General features: G+C 40.9%; 1 protein-coding gene and 1 long non-coding RNA gene across 2 annotated transcripts in view; one reads left to right on the forward strand and one right to left on the reverse strand.

The window, feature by feature from the left end:
* myom3 (myomesin 3) overlaps nucleotides 1–17,679 on the forward strand; it is a 120,671-nt gene extending 102,992 nt beyond the window's left edge. Inside the window, exons 30-36 of the mRNA XM_059654409.1 lie at nucleotides 1–39; nucleotides 3,074–3,179; nucleotides 3,922–4,085; nucleotides 4,203–4,239; nucleotides 7,910–7,932; nucleotides 11,912–11,967; nucleotides 15,514–17,679. Of these exons, the coding sequence (XP_059510392.1) occupies nucleotides 1–39; nucleotides 3,074–3,179; nucleotides 3,922–4,085; nucleotides 4,203–4,239; nucleotides 7,910–7,932; nucleotides 11,912–11,967; nucleotides 15,514–15,756 (668 nt within the window). The 3' untranslated portion in view covers nucleotides 15,757–17,679. The remainder of the gene's footprint in view (nucleotides 40–3,073; nucleotides 3,180–3,921; nucleotides 4,086–4,202; nucleotides 4,240–7,909; nucleotides 7,933–11,911; nucleotides 11,968–15,513) is intronic.
* Nucleotides 26–19,725, reverse strand: part of LOC125465109 (uncharacterized) — a 25,735-nt gene continuing 6,035 nt past the window's right edge. The window contains exons 2-3 of the long non-coding RNA XR_007250167.1: nucleotides 6,360–6,431; nucleotides 26–308 (exon numbers count right to left, since the gene is read on the reverse strand). This is a non-coding gene — a long non-coding RNA (uncharacterized LOC125465109). The remainder of the gene's footprint in view (nucleotides 309–6,359; nucleotides 6,432–19,725) is intronic.

Here is a 19,725-nt window from a genome sequence, read left to right on the forward strand (position 1 = left end):
CATTTGATGACATTCTCAAGGCAATCTGCAGAATTGGTGGTAAGTGACTCGGTTTGGTAACAAATTTACAATTCAATTCCTGAACAAGTTACCATTGTACACAAATTTTGAAAATTAACCTACTTTCAAAAGTATTTTCATTTCTAATGAAGGCCTTTGGACACAATGTTCCCTTTGTTCCTTTTTGTTTTTATTATGTTATTTTGCCTCGATCACATGTTGTTTACAGAGTTGAATATTATGGGTGGAGGTTTGAAGATGTTCTCCTATATCTCATCATAACCTTGGCAGACAATTGGTGAAAATATCTGAAAAACAGCACAAAAAGTAATTTAATAAAATTAAACAAGGAACTGGGGATGTAGAAGATTTGAAACAAGGACAAAAATTGCTGCAGAAACTCAGCAGATCTGGCAGTATCGCTAGCTAAAAAATAAAGATGTTGTTGTGAGACCAGTGACCCTTTTTCAGAACAAAATGCCATTTCAATGATTTCTGCAGTGTTTCACCAATCCCCGAATGAAGCTGCAGCGTGAGAGCTCCCTCAGAAATTCAAGGTGCAAAGTTGTCCATTACATGGCAGCACGGTGGCTCAGTGATTAGCACTGTAGCTTCACAACACCAGGATCCCAGGTTCAATTCCAGCCTCAGGTAACTGTCTGGGTAGAGTTTGCACATTCTCCCTGTGTCTGCGTGGGTTTCCTCCAGGTGCTCTGGTTTCCTCCCACAGTCCAAAGATGTACAGGCTAGGTGTATTGGCCATGCTAAATTGCCCATAGTGTTCAGGGATGTGTGAGTTATAGGGGGATGGATCTGGGTGGGATGCTCCAAGGGGCAGTGTGGACTTGTTGGGCCGAAGGTTCTGTTTCCACACTGTAAGGAATCGAATCTAATATGTCACTTTTCCAGTGCACTACAAGTTAGTGAGGGGTTAATTTTCTAAAGTGTTTTGTGCACTGCTCAATTCTAGCAATGATATTTCAGTTGATCTGGTTGTTTCGGAGTATTCACTGCACAAACGTGCATATAAACGTACAGAGAGAATCATGTGAATGAATTATTGGAAGAATTAAATACTATTAATCTGAATTGCAGTTTAATCCACTTTAAATTGATTGATCATTCATTTTGGCCATAAAATGAAGTAAGAGCAAAATTCTATATGAAAGACTTTAAGTGGGCCAGCCTATTGACAAAATGTCCTTCCCCATGTTGAGGCACCTCCAGTGATTAGTTTCTCCTGTAATTGAAATAAATTTGAAGAGAACTGACTGATCTTACTCGTATGTTTCATTAGGGTTCTTGTGTCAGAAGGGCAATGTCCCTACTTCTAAACTAGGAGGCCAAGGTTCAAGCCCTACCTTACTCCAGAGCTGGGCAACAACTTCTCTGAACATGTTGATTGAAATATCTACTTCAGGGGTTTCTGGTCAACACATATTTCTTGTTGAGTCGAATTCAGTTCTTTCTTGATATAGAATAATGTTCAGGAGTGGGTTTCTTCATCTCCTGAGCGCGGAAACACTGAGGTTGATTGTAACAATTCGACAGATGGTGAAACCGGGAAGGTAAATGGAACATTGGCCTTTATTTTAAAGGGAATGGAGTATGAAAGAAGGGAAGGCTTGCTAAAACGATGGAAAGCACTTGTCAGACCACAGCTGGAATACTGTGATCAGTTCTGGGCCCCTTATCCAAGGAATGATATATTGGCATTGCAGGCTAGAGAAGGTTCACCAGACTGATAACAGTCACGGAGGTGCTGTCTTATGAGGACAGGTTAAATAGGTTGGACCTGTACTCATTGGAGTTTAGAAGAGTGAGGTGAACTTTTTGAAGCATGCAAGGCTTTTATGGGATTTAACAGTGAGATGGGGAAAGGTTGTTTTCCTTTGCAGGAGAGTTTAAGGCCAAAGGGGCACTATCTCAGAATAAAGGATCGCACATTTAAGATAGAGATAGGGGATGATTGTTTTCTCTCTCAGAGAGCATTGGATCTATGGAATTCTTCACTGCAGAGGGCTATCAAGGTTGGGTCATTAACTATAATCAAAGATGAGATATACAGGTGATCAATCAGGGGTTATGGGGAAAAGGCAGGAAAGTGGAGTTGAAACTATCAAAACGGTATTTTTTTTCATCCCTAACTGCCCTTGAACTGCGTGGCTTACTGTGCTGTTTCAGAAGACAATTCAGTATGAACTGCTCTGGGTCCGGAGCCACATGTAGGCTGGTCCTGTAACAACAGCAAGTTTACTATATCAGTGAATGAGATGCCTTTAAAACAATAACATGGTCTTATGATCACCATCTCCTGAGACTAGCATTCAATTCAAGATTGATGTCCAATTGATAAATGCCATCAGTTGCCATGGTGGGATTTGAATCCATGTCCCCATGCTATTAGCATGGGCCACCAGTCTAGTTACTTAAAAACCACACCACCTCTTTCCATCGTTCTCAGAAGAAGGACTAGCTTGTTTGACCTTGCCTGATAAGTGTAGCCTTTTGTTTTAGTATTGTCCTTATACATAATTTTTCAGGGCTTCTATACCCTTTGTCCATTTATAATATGAAGGCCACATCTGTTCACAGTAGACTCTGTGCTTGAACTAAGGTTTAATACAAAATGAACATAACTTCTTTGCTATTTCACTAGAAAAACTCTCTCAAAGTGTGGAAGACCAAGTTTCCATTAGTTCAGTGATTTCTAATTGATTGCAGACTAAGGAAACTTGACCAGAGTGTGGCCTGGAGAAGCTAAGGATCACTGACAGCAACTTTTACATTTCTACGTTTAACTGCACATTTTCAGGTGCAGTTTCACAAGATAAACGTCTATGGGCACTGTTCATTTCCTCATTGTTGTTATCCGAAAACCTAGGCGAATGGAAACCTTATAAGGAGCTAAAGAAATGTGATTTTATTATTGTTGGGTATCTTTGACAACGTCCTCCAGCATGCTGATTTATTTTTAGAGCAAGTTCACATTAAGATTTTAGTTAATACCCAGTGTTCCTCATTGAGGTGAGCTAAAATTAATCAACTTAATTACACTTTCTCCTATCCACAGGCGCTTCAGCTTCGGAACTGAAAGTGCAGGGCACAGCTGATGGAATAAAGCTATATTCCTTAACAAAGTGTAACATGGAATATATGAAAAAGACCTGGTATTTAAAGTAAGTAAAATGTCTTAAATAGATTTCAGAAAGTATTAAATTTTCTTTTAATTCATTCATGAGATGAGGGTGTTGCTGGCCAGGCAGCATTTATTGCCCATGCCTAATTGCCTAGAGGGCAGTTCAGAGTCAACCACATTGCTGTGGGTCTGGAGTCACATGTAGGCCAGAACGGGTAAGGATGGCAGTTTCCTTCCCTAAAGGGCATTAGTGAACCAGATGGGTTTTTCCAACAATCAGCAATGGATTCATAGTCAACATTAGACTCTTAACTCCAGATATTTATTGAAATCAAATTCCACCATCTGCCGTGGCAGGATTTCAGCCCAGGCCCCCAGAGCATTACCTGGGACTCTGGATTAACAATCTACCGATAATACCACTCGGCCATCACCTCCCCAGTAAAAAATTTAAAAGTAAAACTTCTGACGTTTGAAGAATTGGCTACAGCTCTTTGATAGTGATCACACATGAAGTGTGTGAAATATTCAAGTGATTCAGCAGAATACTTGATACAATTCTCTTCATTTTTGCGACATGTGAGGGTACCTGTACAGGATGAGGCAGCCAATACAAATATCAGCTGGTGATCCCTTGGTACAATCACCTGCTCCTGGCTTAAGAAAATCCCATACAGTAAAATATGGCCCAAAACAGCCTTGGTGCGTGAAGTTGACATTCCAAATTTGTTTATGATGATGGAATTCTTTCATAGCAGCTAAAAGCCTCACTTGATTTTCAGCGACAAATGCCTGGAGTCTCATGAAAGAAGGAGAATGGGATTTGATAATGAACACATTTGGCTGCAGATCTTCAATCCTACTGATGCAGACAAAGGGAAGTATACCCTGGATCTGTTTGATGGTAAAGAGACACATAAACGAGTCCTTAATTTAACAGAACAAGGTATGAAACTGTTATTTTATGTACATTCCTTCATTTCTTTTAAACATTGGAGACATAGCATACCATTATTTTTCAGTGCTTAAGTCCTGACATCTGATTTATTGGATTGTCTTTCAGTATTTAATGAAGCAATAACAGAACATCAACGACTAAAGTAAGTTCCCCTTTCATCAATTTCTCTCATCTTTTTACATTTCAATGTAATCCCTCATTTAATTGTGGTAGTAACATATAGAAATATAGAAGACAGGAATAGAACATAAAAGAATAGACTATTCAATCCCTCTAAGCTGCTCCACCATTCAATATGATCATGGCTGATCATCAAGCTCAATACCCTAATCCCACCCTCTTCCCATATTCCTTGATCTCTTTAACCACAAGAGTTACATCTACTCCTTCTGAACGTTTAGGCCCCAGCCACTTCCTGTGGCAATGAATTCCTCAGGATCTCTACTCTCTAGGTGAAAAAATTTCTTCTCATCTCAGCCTTAAATACTTTAACTCTTATCCTTAAACAGTGATGCATGGTTCTGGACTCCACCATTGGGAACATCCTTCCTGTACCTAACCCGCCTAGTCCTGTTAGAATTTGATACGTTTCTTTGAGATCTCCCCTCATCCTTTGAAACTCCAGCAAATGCAATCCTAACCAACTCAATCTCTTCTCATACATCAGTCCTACTTTGCCAGGAATCAATCTGGTAAACATTTGCTGTGCTCCCTCTATAGGAAAACACACCCACCCTCAGATAAGGAGACCAAAATTGCGCACAGTATTCCAGATGTGGCCTTCCCAATGTCCTGTATAATTGCAGTAAGACATCCCTGCTCCTGTACTCAAATCCTTTTGTTATGAAGGCCAACATACCATTTTCCTTCTTTGCTGCCTGCTGCACCTGCACGCTTACCTTCAGCCACCAATGATTGAGGACACCCAGGTCTTGTTGACCTTCCCCTCTCTCAATTTACAGCTAATCAAATCATTATCTGCCTTTCCATTTTGCTACCAAAATAGATAACCTCACATCTATCCACATCATCCTATATCTGCAATGCATTTGCCCACTCACCAGCCTGTCTAAATCACAGGCAACATCTCGGCATCCTCCTCATAGCTCACCCTTCCACCTAGCTTTGTGTCACCTGCAAAGTTTGAGATATTACATTTAATTCCCTCAGCTAAATCATTAATATATATTGTGAATAGCCAATAGCCAGGGTCCAAGTACTGATCCTTTTGGTACCCCACTAGTCACTACCAGCCATTCAGAAGAAGAGGAGGACAGGTCTTATGAGGAAAAGTTGAGGGAGCTAGGGCTTTTGTCATCGGAGTGAAGAAGGATGAGAGGTGACTTGCGAGAGGTGTACACGATGATGAGAGGTATGGATACAGTGGTGAGTCAGAGAATTTTTCCCAGGGTGGAAATGACTGTTACAAGGGGGCATAATTTTAATGTGATTGGAGGAAGCTATGGGGAGATGTCAGAGATAGGTTCTTTACACAGAGAGTGGTGGGCGTGTGGAATGCACTGCCGGCAGTGGTAATGGAGTCAGATACTTTAGATACTTTTAAGCAACTCTTGATAGGCACATGGAGGATAGTAAAATGTTGGGTAGCTTGATCATAGTAGGATAATAGGTCAGCACAACATTGTGGGCCAAAGGGCCTGACTGTGCTGTACTGTTCTATGCTCTGTATTCTATGTTCTATGTTCTAAGATCCATTTATTCATACCCTTCCTCATGTCTGTCTTCTATCCATTTCAATACATTGCCTGCAGTCCTATGTACTTTAATTTTACACAAAATCTCTTATGTGGGACTTTGTTGAAAGCTTTCTGAAAGTCCAAATAAACCACATTCACTGGGTCCCCATCATCAAACCTACTAATTAAATCCTCAAAGAATTCCAGTGGATTTCTAAAGCATGATTCCCCTTTTGTAAATCCATTCTGACCATGTGTGATTCTATCACTGTTTTCTCACTGCTGTGCTATAAAATCCTTAATAATGGACTCTAATATCTTCCCTAAACTGACATCAGGCTCACTGGTCTTTAATTCTTTTTATTTCTTTCAAGCTCACTATATATCTCAATATATTCCAATCCCCTTAAAACTGCATTAATCTGAGACACAATAAAATTCAGTTCCTATCCAATAGATGATGCAAGTCTACCCGATGCCTTTATAAAGTCTTTCTTTTTGAAATACAAATACAATTAGGCTGTAATTGATCAATTCGTGTTTTAATATTTGGGACCCAACTCACTTGAACGTAATGAATATAATTCTTGTAACTTCACATCCATTAGTCACAACGCAAATGCTGAACCTCCTGGATCTGCAATAATTAAAAAAAACAATAAAATATGTTCTCCTGGGCTCTGAAAATTCTTTGAAGATTTCATTGCTAAGATCCTGAGAATACTGACTACAGCGTGAATAACCAATATTGCAGTTAGTCAAGAATAACTTCTATAAATAGGACCTCAAACTAGCTTTGGACCTACCTTTCCCTATTTATCCAGTCCCAATTAAGTGGCTATTTGTACAAGAGCTTTTATCAACATAGAATCATAGAATCCCTACAGTGTGGCAACAGACCCTTTGTCCCAACAAGTCCACACTGACCCTCAGAGCATCCCACCCAGACTCATCCCCTATAACCCGCCTAATCTACACATCCCTGAACACTAAGGGCAAGTTAGCATGGCCAATCCACCTAGTTTACATATTTTAGACTGCGGGAGGAAACCGGAGCACGCGGAGGAAACCCACACAAACACGGGAGAATGTGCAAACTCCACACAGTCACCAGAGGGTGGAATTGAAGCCAGGCCCCTGGTGCTGTGAGGCTGCAGTGCTAACCACTGAGCCACTATGCCATCCAAGAATGTGGGCATCGATCTCACTACCTCTCAAATGCTAAGCAAGCACTCTACCATTTGAGCTAATTCCCTGTACATAAAAAAACAGGGGACAGAAAATGAACAGGCAGACGCTACCTGCTATAAGGTCCTTTTTGCCGCCTCTCAAACACACATAGTGCAAACCAATTTCAAGAGCATAACTTTCAGAAATATGTTTTCAAATAACATTGTTCTATTTACAAGTTGTAAATTACAGAACTGTTAAAAGAAATTCTCCTGAATTGCAAAAGTTGATCTGCTTTGAATGCCTTTAGTAAAGTTGTAAATGTGTCATGTTGCTGTATCCCTGCCCATTCATTGGAAAGATAAAGCCTTATAAGTATCTCTGTTTTAAAAAAACTTACGTTTCTCTAGCACCTCTCACAACTTCAAATGTCATGCAGTAAGTTATACCCGATGAAAAAATGAAGGGTAGCCACTGTAGTGGGAGAAAAAACAGTAACTATACTGAGCACAGAAAGCCCAACCAAAGTAGCATGTGGTCAAGCCCCTACATCAGTTAGAGATATTGAACTGGAGAGGAGTGGAGGGGTAAGTATTAACAAGGACATTGAGAGGAACTCTTCTGCTCTTTCAAGATGGTAACTGTTGTATTTTATTTTACGTTCGAATGTGAGAATAAACAAGGCCTTGGTTTAATATTGCATTCAACAAAATATGGAGCACTGTCTCAGGGGGAGTTAGGATGCATTTTGTGTTCACCTCACTAGTGAAGGACTTGAACTCACACCTTTCCAGCTAAGAGCTGAGACTAGGCCACAGCTGAACCTTCAGTAGTAGGCAATTATTTGCATTTACTGATAGTTTCTTTTGTACTTGTCAAACCACTTACATGTTTCCAACAACAAATTATTCAGTGTTTCCTAATTCTGATATATCTATTTTTCAGGCAGGCTGCATTTGCAGAAAAAAGTAAGTAAATTCAATCAAATACAACTCACTCAAATAAGGAACAGCTTTCAAATAATTTTCTATCACTGGGATAAAGAAGTTTCAAAACTAAAGAAGGAAAATTTCCATATCTCAATTAAGTCCAATTACATATTTCTAACTATCTAACTGTTTTCTTTAAAGCTTCTTTCTCCCTTTGAATATTGTCTCCCTTCAGAGTGAGATGTTTTAATAAGCATGAGGAAAACTTAAAGACATGAGCTGCAAGTGGAGAGGTAAAAGGTGACATGATAGCTGCAAATGCTGAGTCTAATTATTCCCTCCTTAACATCCCTAGACAACTCCACTATTGACAAGCATCAGTAGTGAAACTAAATGTCGAAATTAGAATAATAACATGACGCTGCAAATTTTAAAATCTCAAAATTTGTAAATACAGTTTCAGGAGCAGAGGTGCTGAGGAATTCATGACTTGGAGGACCTGAGAAAGAATGTTTGAGTGGGAGATATTTAAATAAGTTTTGAGTTCAACAAGGAAATGTATCAATATTGGCCGAGCTGCAGTTTCAGAGGAACAACAAAACAATTGTTTCCCTCTTAAGGAGAAGAGAAATGCACTGCTCAGATCAGTGACAGCTGTTGCTTCTGGTCATAAGATGCATAATGGCAAGGTGACCAAGTGTGCTTTATTTTAGCTGTCCCTTATTTTCACTCTTTGTCTGAAGTCCTTAAAAGAACACATTTTCATGACTTATTTGTCAAACTTCTATGGTAGTCTGAGTCTGAGGATCACCAGACATCCGCCCTCATCCATCTCAAAAGGGCAAAGAGCTCTTTACTTTATTTCTGACAAGATTGTCACCCTGCCCAAAAGAACATTTTAATTCTTGGACTGAAAGCACATCCACCTTCAAGAGTTGCAGTGAAAGGCTGACTCTGTCTAAATGCCCACCTGCACAGCAATGAGCAAGCAGAGGCTTTGGCTCTTCAGTAACCAGGGGGCTCAGAAGCTGTCAGCTAAGTGCTTTGGTGGTTGCAAAGGGTTTTGTCAGTGGGAAGGCCCAAACTTTATTTGAGAAATGCAGGAATGGATTCTGTACCTTTTAAGAGGGAATAAGGTCAGAAATCACACAACACCAGGTTATAGTCCAACAGGGTTATTTGAAAGCACAAGCTTATGGAGCCTTGGTGATAATGGGAACTGCAGATGCTGGAGAATTCCAAGATAATAAAATGTGAGGCTGGATGAACACAGCAGGCCCAGCAGCATCTCAGGAGCACAAAAGCTGACGTTTCGGGCCTAGACCCTTCATCAGAGAGGGGGATGGGGAGAGGGAACTGGAATAAATAGGGAGAGAGGGGGAGGCGGACCGAAGATGGAGAGAAAAGAAGATAGGTGGAGAGGAGAGTATAGGTGGGGAGGTAGGGAGGGGATAGGTCAGTCCAGGGAAGACGGACAGGTCAAGGAGGTGGGATGAGGTTAGTAGGTAGCTGGGGGTGCGGCTTGGGGTGGGAGGAAGGGATGGGTGAGAGGAAGAACAGGTTAGGGAGGCAGAGACAGGCTGGACTGGTTTTGGGATGCAGTGGGTGGAGGGGACGACCTGGGCTGGTTTAGAAGATGCTGCCTGAGGAACTTTGGTGAATTTCTGCAGTGCATATTGTAGATGGTACACACTGCTACTACTGAGCATTGGTGGTGGGGAAAGTGGATGTTTGTGGACATGGTCAATCAAACAAGCAGATCTGATGTCAAGCTTCTGGAGTGTTGTCCATCACAGTTCTGACTTGTGCCTTGTAGATGTTGGACAGGCTTTGGGGAGTCAGGAGGTGAGTTACTCACACAGGAATCTGAGTCTTTGACCTGATTTGTAACAACTGTATTTACATGGCTGGTCCAATCAAGTCTTAGGTCAGCGGTAGCCTCGGAGATGTTGATAATGGAAGGTTCAGCAATGGTAATGCCACTGAAAATCACAGGGCAATGGTTATATTCTCACTTGTTGGAGATGATCATTGCCAGTAACATGAATGTTCCTTGCAAATTGCCCATTCAAGCATGGCTATTGTCAGGGTCTGGTTGCATTTCCACATGGACTTCTTCAATATCTGATGAGTTCTAAATAGTGATGATCCTCACTTCTAACCGTATGATGGGTGAGGGCCATTGATGAAGCAGCTGAAGATGGATCAGCCTAGGACACAACCCTGAGGCACTCCTGCAGTGATATCCTTTCCTGGAGCTGAGATCATTGTCCTCTAACAGCCACAACAATCTTCCTACATGTTGGGTATTTCTCCAAACAGCAGAGAGTTTTTCCTTTGATTCCTATTGATTTCACTTTTGACATCATACTCAGTCAATCGCTGTATTGATATCAAGGGCTGTCACTCACACCTCATCTCCGGAGCTCAACTCCAGAGTGGCCCTGGCAGAACCCAAACTGCGCATCTCTGAGCAGGTTATTACTGAGCAGGTGCTGCTTGATAGCACTGTTACTGACACCTTCCATCACTTTACTGGCCTGGTTGTATTTGTTCGGCTTTTTGCATACAGCACACATATCTTGGCAATTTTCTGCATTATATAGATGCCAATGCTGTAGCTGTAGTGCAAGAGCTGGTCTAGGAGAGAAGCGAGTTCTGGGGCACAAGTCTTCAGTACTACTGCCAGCATGTTGTCAGGGCACGTAATGTCTTTAGTCATTTTTTAATATCACGTGGAGTAAATCAAATTGGCTGATGATTGGTATCTGTTTTTGCTGAGACCACTGGAGGAAGCTGAGATAAATCATCCACTTGGCACTTTGTCTGAAGGTTGTTGCAAATGCTTCAGCCTTATCTTTTGCACTGATGTGCTGAGCTGTCCTATCATTGAGGATGGGGATATTTGCGGAGCCTTCTCCACCAGTGAGTTTTTTAATTGTTCACCACCATTCCAGACTGGGTGTGGCAGTACCTCAGACCTTAGATCTAATCCATTGGTTGTAGAATCTGTTAAGTCTGTCTCTCAGTTGCTGCTTACGCTGTTTGGCACGCAAGTAGCCCTGTTTGGTAACTTCACTAAGTTGACACCTTATTTTTAGGCATGTCTGGGGCTGTTCCTGGCATGCCCTCCTGCACTCTCCAGGTAGCAATCGAATGGGGAATATACCAGGTGGTGAAATTGCAGATTGTACTGGAATACAGTTCTGCACTTCAGATGGCCCACAGCACCTTGTAACTGCCTAGTCTTGATTTGCTGGATCGGATAGAAATCTATCCCATTTAGCAAGGCGATGGTGCCACACAACATGATGGAACACATCCCTAATGTGAAGATGGGATTTCACGTCTGTAAAGATTTCAGATTTCTGTTCTGAATAAGCATTAGTGAACCTAATGGATTTTTTGGGAAATTGACAGTAGTTTTGAGGTCATCATTATACTTTTGATTCCTGATTTCTTTTTCAAACCTCAAGCTGTATCTCCTCAACTCCGGTCCCCAGAACATTTCCTAGATCTTTGGGTTATTAGTCCAGTGACAATACTACCTGCCCATCACCTGCCTCAAGGTCTCCCACCTTCCTTCATGTCACAGTTGAAGGGAAAAGAGCAACCAAGCATCCATCAGTAGCTTTGACCAAAGACAGGTATCTCAGGGAAGGGACTGTCCACCCAAACTTCTACACCTTCCTTGTTATATGTTTTTTGCAGAACAAATAGACTGAGAGTTTCAAGGATAACCAAGTGTAAAGCTGGATGAACACAGCAGGCCCAGCAGCATCTCAGGAGCACAAGAGTTGACATTTCAGGCCTAGGCCCGAAACATCAGCTTTTGTGCTCCTAAGATGCTGCTGGGCCTGCTGTGTTCATCCAGCTTCACACTTGGTTATCTTGGATTCTCCAGCACCTTCAGTTCCCATTATCTCTGAGAGTTTCAAGGAGCTTCTTTTCACTCAGCTTCTAATTCAGTCACTTGTTGGACTTCCAACATAATGTTTTGATATTTTTCTACTTTCAGATAGAGCTAAAGTGGTCAAGGGTCCACCTGATGTTGTTAACATCATGGAGAATAAGGTAAAGATTAGAAATATAAGCTCGGAACAATCAAAATTTCATGCCGTATTTTATAGTGTTTGTTGTAATCAAAATGCTAAATGCTTAGAGTTTCTTTAACGTTTGTTTAGTATTATTACATTTGTACAGTTCAGTATCTGTTGCCAATAAAAGTATGTCAACTCTTTAGTTATTGTCAAAAGCTGTCATTCTTTTGTATACATTGAGAGATGGGTTTCCAGATAGCATGTAATGTTTCATATACAGCATCTGCTCATGAGCAAACTGATGGCTCAAATTTAAGAACCACTGAAGTCTGACCCATTAATTATTGATTCAAACTGATTAATTTGATACTTAGCTGTTCACTAGTAGCTGGAATGCACGATGTTTATTGAATGCAGCAACAGATTCAGGGAAGGTGAACTACCAACACAGTTCCAACTAATTTCACCCCCAGTCTATGGGTCAGTGTTAGTTTTCAGTGGAAAGGTGCAGTGTGCCTGTAACGCTGTCTCATTTTGTCCATGTGCCTAATATTGCCAGCAATATAGATAACTGTACTTTTGGTGACATTTTGTATTTGGTGAGTCTATAAGACTAGCTACTCTGACAATCTATTAATTTTGGCAATTTAGTAGCATGCATGGTGGTTCAGTAGTTAGCACTGCTACCTCACAGTGCCAGGGTCGCAGCTTCGATTCCACCCTCGGGCGACTGTCTGTGTGGAGTTTGCACGTTCTCCCTGTCTCCCTCCAGGAGCTCCAGTTTCCTCCCACAGTCCAAAGATGTGCAGGTTTGGTAGATTGGCCATGGGAAATTGCCCGTAGTGTTCAGGCGTGTATTAGGGGATGGGCCTGGGTGGGATGCCCTGAGGATCGGTGTGGACTTGTTGGGCCGAAGGGCCTGTTTCCACGCTATAGGAATTCTATGAAAAGTAACAGTCATATCTATGATCCAACTTCAAGCTGCTTGTTGGCTCTGTCCCAGGAAAGGGATTGACAATCCCCACAGATCTTTGCCGTGAATGATTTTGCTATCGCCATCAGCCAAAGATTTTTTTCAACGATACCTTATTAAAAGCAATCAATTCAAACCTTTATTATCCCAATGGCAACAGTAAAATTGCAGCTGGCCCAAGTTCTGAGGGCGTTGAGTCTTAAATTATTCTTTCACCTGCCAAATGCAGACACATCTAATATTCCAAAAAAAAGCGAGAATAAGTAGGATTTCCAAGAGTTTCACCTCAATGCCATTTATACAGAGGAGATAGAGAGCAAAAGGTGGCCAGGTCCCCTTTCCACTGAAAATTTCCAAACTTTAAAACCCAAACCATCATCTCTGTTTTTTTTGTTCCTTCACAGATGCTGCCAGACCTGCTGAGCTTTCCCAGCAACTTTGTTTTTCTACCACACCAGTGATTGCTATCCATTCCCTAATCTGTTGTATGCAATTTGCCTGCATTTCAACACAGTATTTGCCACTTTAATGCAAACTGAGCACCTCTTAACAGGTCATGGTCATTTTCAGGGGTCAGATTATTTTGTACATTTAAGGCAACCTGTCCAAAAAATAGCCATAGCAGAAGCCTCATGAATGTTCCATGTCCCATCACTAAAATAAATAAATTTGTTTCTAAATGCAACATAGGCAGTATAATGCTTTACAATCAATTATACAGGCTAATTATTTAATCATTCCACAAGCATCAGAGCTCTGTTTACCAGAGTTACTTGGGTGTTCTTGGCTCCTCTTATTAAATGACATCAAATACATTGAATCCTGGAATTCCCTCTCTGATAGCATTGTGGGTCAACCCACTGCAGGTGGACTGCAGCAGTTCTGTAAGGCAGCTCACCACCACCTTCTCAAGGGCAACTAGGGATGGGCAATAAATGCTGGCCAGCCAGCAATGCCCACATCCCACAAATGAATAAATGAAAAGGAAATTAGTGTCTTCTATCTTATCAACAACACTTGGACGAAGAATTGTAAATCCCTTGTCAATTTTGAAACATAACGTAAATTTGATCTGATTAAAAAATGTAGATGAAGCGAAAATTATTAAAATTAGATGATGCAGATTGCATTAACAAAGGTCCTGCTGAGAAGGAATGGATATGATAGGTAAGTTGAATGCAGTGTACACAGAACTTCAGAAAGACTTTGACAAATTACAACGAGGGTGACTATTGGAGAAGATTAAGATGCATGGATATAATAGAGTGGGTTGGGAACAATTCATATTCACAATGTTAAAAAGGAAGGAGCCAAAATTAGGAGCTAATTGCAGTCACTTGGCATAAAATGAATTGATTTCCACCCACCATGTTGTTTTCTGAGTTCTTTTTGACCTCTAGTTAGGTCTGTGGTTTGAATATGGGTCTAGAGAAAGTGGTGTTCAAACGTGCAGCCATAGGAGGCATAAGAAATAACATTGAGGACCCAAGACAGGTGCAATGGGTTATTAATGCCATGTTGGAATGCAGGTACAATAGGAAGGGTGTTGAGGCAACAAAGGTTGTATTATGTTGATTCAGTGGGATGCTGCTACATGTTCTTTTTTCGGGGGGTGCATATGTTTAGAATTGCGAAGGGGTTCCATAGAGGTCATAGAAACAGATGGTTTCCATTCATAGCAAGGATCAAAATGAAGAGCATAAAAGCAAAAGTTACTTACAACAGAACAGGAATGGCGAGATGCACCGCCAGAGTTCATATTTGAAACAAAGATTGTTTCAACATTGTCGTTGTTTATGTAGATAGTTGTTGGAAAGGTAAATAATGTCGTGTGTCAACAAGGCAGGTAAATGCAATTAAGAATCCTGGACATGTGGAAGGTTAATAGCACTGACCCGGGAGGCCAAATGGTCTATTTCCATGTCTTGATTTCTATAAAACATGACAGAGGAAAGCAAGGTCCCCCAAAGACACTTTAATATATTCAGCAATTACTGTGGTGTTTACCCATATGTGAAATCCTGCATTAACAGCCCAAATTATTTAATATAATAGCTGAAAGGGATAAAGAATTTGTGAGGAAAGAGGGACCTTGAGGGAGTCAAATAAGCATAAAAAGGAATAATAGAGAGGTAGAACCAAAACAGTTTTTAAAAAGGAGAAAGCGAAACCTTATTATGACTATAAACAAACTTTTTCCCCCAGCACTCCAGCTACCTTCCCCCACCCCACCATTGTGTAAATGCTGACCCTTCACACTTCACTGCAGCTCTGATGAAGTCATCTGGACTAGAAATCTTAGCTTGCTCTTTCTCAGTGGATGCTGTCTGACCTGCTGTGTTCTCCAGCGTTTGATGTTCTCCGTGCACCTCGGATTTATTTTGAGGGAAATCTCCACATTCAGATTCTTTCACATTCCAGCAGAATCCTTTAATCCTGATATCCTTCACAGATATTAGTTACAGCAACAATGGTGGAGTGACAAAATCTTTAAAGAGGACATTGACTAGATTCATGCCAAAGTCTTTTTGCTGTGAAATATTATACAATTATATTATGCTACAGCAACCAAAAAGTAAAGTTAAAATATTTTGTTCTCTTGAACAGGCTCTGTGCTTATGTTGTTCCATTTCTGGAGATCCCATTCCAGAGGTATTCTGGATGAAAAATGATCGCACAATCCCTTCTGGTGAGCACTATCAGGTCGCTGTTGACAAGATGACTGTTAACTTCACCATCCAACAGGTCACTTCTGAAGACTCTGGAAAATACAGCTTGTTTGTAAAGAACAAATATGGTTCTGAAACAGCTACTGTAACAGTGGGTGTCTATAAACATGGGGAAGAGTGAATAATTTCTCAAAAAAAACCGTTTAGTTCAGGACTTAGAATAGTCCAGCATTGAAAATAAATGGCTCACTGGCAAAAACCTTTTCTTGTGTGAAATATTGAATACCGGAACGTTATGTTTGTGGTGATATTAGTGCTTTGGTTGTAAAAGTAACATGGAAAATTACAGCTATGTATTGAATGAGATAGGAATCATTTTGATGAAACAACGGAAATCCGTGTCTCTCTGAAGGCAACAGAAGCAGGCAACGTTTCAGAAAAGCTAGGAAATTGGAAGTAAAGTCAGAGCCTGGAGAAGATGAGTTTTGGAGGAAAAGAAATTCTGCAAATTCAATGGAACTAAGTTCAGATGAAAATCGGATGCACATTGGAAAAGAGAAACAGAGATTAGATGCGAATGCAACAAATAGGGTTAGATGGGAGATGTGTCAAATAAGGATTTATGAATATAAAGATAATTTCTTGATGCAAATAATTTCTACCTTCTTCTTTTCCAAGCAATAGGAGTTAGGTTTTCATTTTAACAATCTCAGCATTAAAAATTACTTGTTCATGAAACAGAAGAGAAAATCCGATGGAAAGGATCACGTGCTCCTTAAGGACCTGCCCTGAATGCACCTGCAGCTGTTGCTGTGAAAGTAATGATATTGGAAGGAAATAGGGTTATTGTTAGGATTAAGATTAGGATATAGGTGAGGGTTAAGGGTAAGGTTGGGGTTAGGAACAGCATAGAGCTATGTTGTTAATCTCAAGAACTAAAATTGGCCTCAATCCTTGCTGTCAGTTTTAGCTCAGGAATCCTAAGTGGAAGTGTTATGAGCAAGGACCTAGTAAGGACATAATGACCTTTGCTCATGTGTGCTAAATGCTTATCAATGCTTACTTTCTGAACTGTGTGATTAACTGCTTTTAATAAACCAATCATTTCCATGATATAAATTTATGACATTTGCAGAAAATTTGTCCTAATCAAATGTGCTACATGCATTCAAAAACTCTCAAATAATGGCATATCCAAGCGAGATTAATAGGATGAAAATGCATTTTGTCTGCTGAATGTTTGAATCCTACAACAAATATATTTGAACGCTCTTGATCCAATTAAAGTATAAAAGCAGAGGCTGGAAATCAAATTTTTTAAAAAATATTGAAGGTGCTGTTTGAAAAAGCTCAGCAGGTCCGGCAGCTTCTATAGAGAGAGAAACAGAGTATTCCAAGTGCGGTGAGACTTTTTTCAAAGGAAAGTCCTTTTCTGCTTGATTCCCCGCAGATGTTGCTGGAATTGCTACAGCACTTTCTGTTTTTATCTGGGTTTCTGGTTTGCTTGGGTATGGCTCCATGTTATCGATTTCCAGCTAACACTGATTTAGAGACTGGAACAAGTTTGCGCTAATGTAATGTGCTGTGTTCCATGCAGCTGGGATTATGGTATGCCGTCAAGTTAGAATGGACGAAAATGGTCTGCAACAAAGCCTGTGATATCCAGTCTCAGAATGTCAAGTACTGAAGGTGGGTGTCTGAAACAGAAATTGCTCCATTCTCCAAGATTACCATTTTTTCATCTTTCTGAGCACAACCCACATTAAACACAAGGGAAATATTAGAACTCCTCAAGATACAACCCATCTTACACATCCAGGATGTTGTGCATAAATGAGTGTTGAATAAAATATATTTTCCTGCCTCAGAGGTTGAAGGTAGTGATAGTATTCCACTAGGAACAGATTTTAAACTGAAGAGCTTTCCAATTCTGGACAAGTATCCAACTATATCTCTAGAAACAGCCAAACATTTGTGGGGAAAGTTAAGATATGGATGTTGTACAGTTAAGGAGATAATCGAATAGTAGTTTTGCGCCATAATTACAGCAGTTCATACTTTTGTCACTGACTTCAGTTTATGAATGAGCATCGTACAGTTAAATTGGAACAATCTAATTTATCATTTTTCGAATATGATTGCTGATCTGTTGTGCATCACTGTAATAAAGTTGGAAATGATTTCTGTTCAGTCATTAATTATAGAGAGTATTTGTCAGTTTTAATAAGAACCTTCCTGTGGTATGTTTACAGAATGTTTTTGTGTTTATTTATGAAATGGATGACCAATGATCAAAAGATAGTTTACCAGCGATTTCCCCTCTTTAACTAGTGTTGGAGGGGTCTGAGTGTAGGAGTCTCAAAGAAAGTGCTACCCCATTACTCCCTCAACCGCATTGCTATGGGCCTGGAATCAGACGTAGTTCAGACCAGATAAGGATGATGGATTTCCTTGAATAAAGGGATATCAGTGAACCAGATAAGTTCTTCTGACAATTGGCAATGGTTATCATTGGTATCCTAATTCCAGACTTCTTTTTATTAAATTCAAATTCCACCAACTGCCATGGCAGCATTAAAGCTCAGATCCCTTGAATAGTACTTGGATCTCTGGGTTAATCATCCAGTGGCACTGCCACTAGGCCATCCCCTCCTCCAATAGATGTGAGCGATTGTGAGGGTGCTGGGGTTAATTGCAGAGGGAACAGTGCTTTATTCCGTAGGTGATTAAGAGAGCGGACATGCCCAATGATGCCGTATTGGGCCTGGGGGCAGCATTCCTCTTCACCAGGAGATCCAATATATTATGAAACCTATGTTGGCTTCTTCTGGCTAATCAGATTCCAAACAGTGCACAACTCTCCCTGACTGAGCATTTTGAGCTGGATCTTACCAGGAATCAGCTGAGTGTCATCTCTTGATGAGCTTCATGCACCCTTTCCCTCTATGAGCCTTGGCGAGTTTTTCAGCACTCTTATCTCAAGCTCAATTTATTAGCTCTTTACCACCTCACTATTGCACCAGGCTCATTGTCTTTTTTCACTCACCACAGGCAGAAACACTGCCCATTGCTGGGATCTCCCGGGATTCCCGGCACCATCTTTAAAGTTCACTTGGGCACCCAATAAAGCACTGGCCATCCACAGCTGCCCCACACAGTTGCTGTCAATTGTCTTAGATGTTTAGGCCACAGGACAATTGGCACTCACTCTGCCGATGGGCACCTGGGGTTCCTGGTGGACAGGAGTTGTGTGCAGTCACTACCCATGGAGTGTGCCCTGAGATGTTGGTAATTGATGAAGGTCCAAAGGAGCAAGCAGTGAATTGGAGCCACCAAGAATCTGCCCAGACTTTCATGTCGGGAATTGTCTTCATTGGGATTCTATCGGGCGGAGGGGGAGAGGAAACTGCATATTAATTACATTATACTGGATTGTAATGAGATGTCAATGTATGTAAATAGCCCTCTCACTGCTCCCCAGTTAGACTGCAGTCAAGAAAGTACACCAATGCCTCTAGTTCCTCAGGAGGCTAAGGAAATTCCGCAAGTCCACAAGGATTCTTTGTCATTTTTGTAGATGCACCATTGAAAGTATTCTACCTGGATGCATCACAACTTGGTATGACAAATGCTCTGCCCAAGACTGCAAGAAACTGCACAGAGTTGTGAACATAGCCCAGTCCATCCAGCAAAACAGCCTTCCTTTCACTGAATCTGTCTTCACTTCCCACTGCCTCAGGAAAGCAGCCAACATACTCAAACACCCCTCCCACCCTGATTATACTCTCTTCCAACCTCTACCAGTGGGCAGAAGTTACAAAAATTTGAAGATATGTACCAACAGATTCAAGAACAACATCTTCCCCGCTGTTATTAGATTTATGAACGGACCTCTCATATATTAGAGTTGATCTTTCTCTGCACCTTCTCTGTAGCTGTAACACTATATTTTGCATTCTGTTCTAGTACCCTGATGTACTTATGTAAGGTACGATTTGTCTGGATAGCAAGCGAAACAATACTTTTCACCAAATCTTGGTACATGTTACAATATTAAGTCAAATCAGACCAATTGTTCCACACTTGTTTGGGAAATGAGACTTCTTGCTCTTGCTGTTGGTAAGCTCCCCATTCACAATCTCACGCGATT

This window comes from Stegostoma tigrinum, chromosome 24 (genome assembly GCF_030684315.1).
Source record: "Stegostoma tigrinum isolate sSteTig4 chromosome 24, sSteTig4.hap1, whole genome shotgun sequence".
Lineage (NCBI taxonomy): Eukaryota > Metazoa > Chordata > Chondrichthyes > Orectolobiformes > Stegostomatidae > Stegostoma > Stegostoma tigrinum.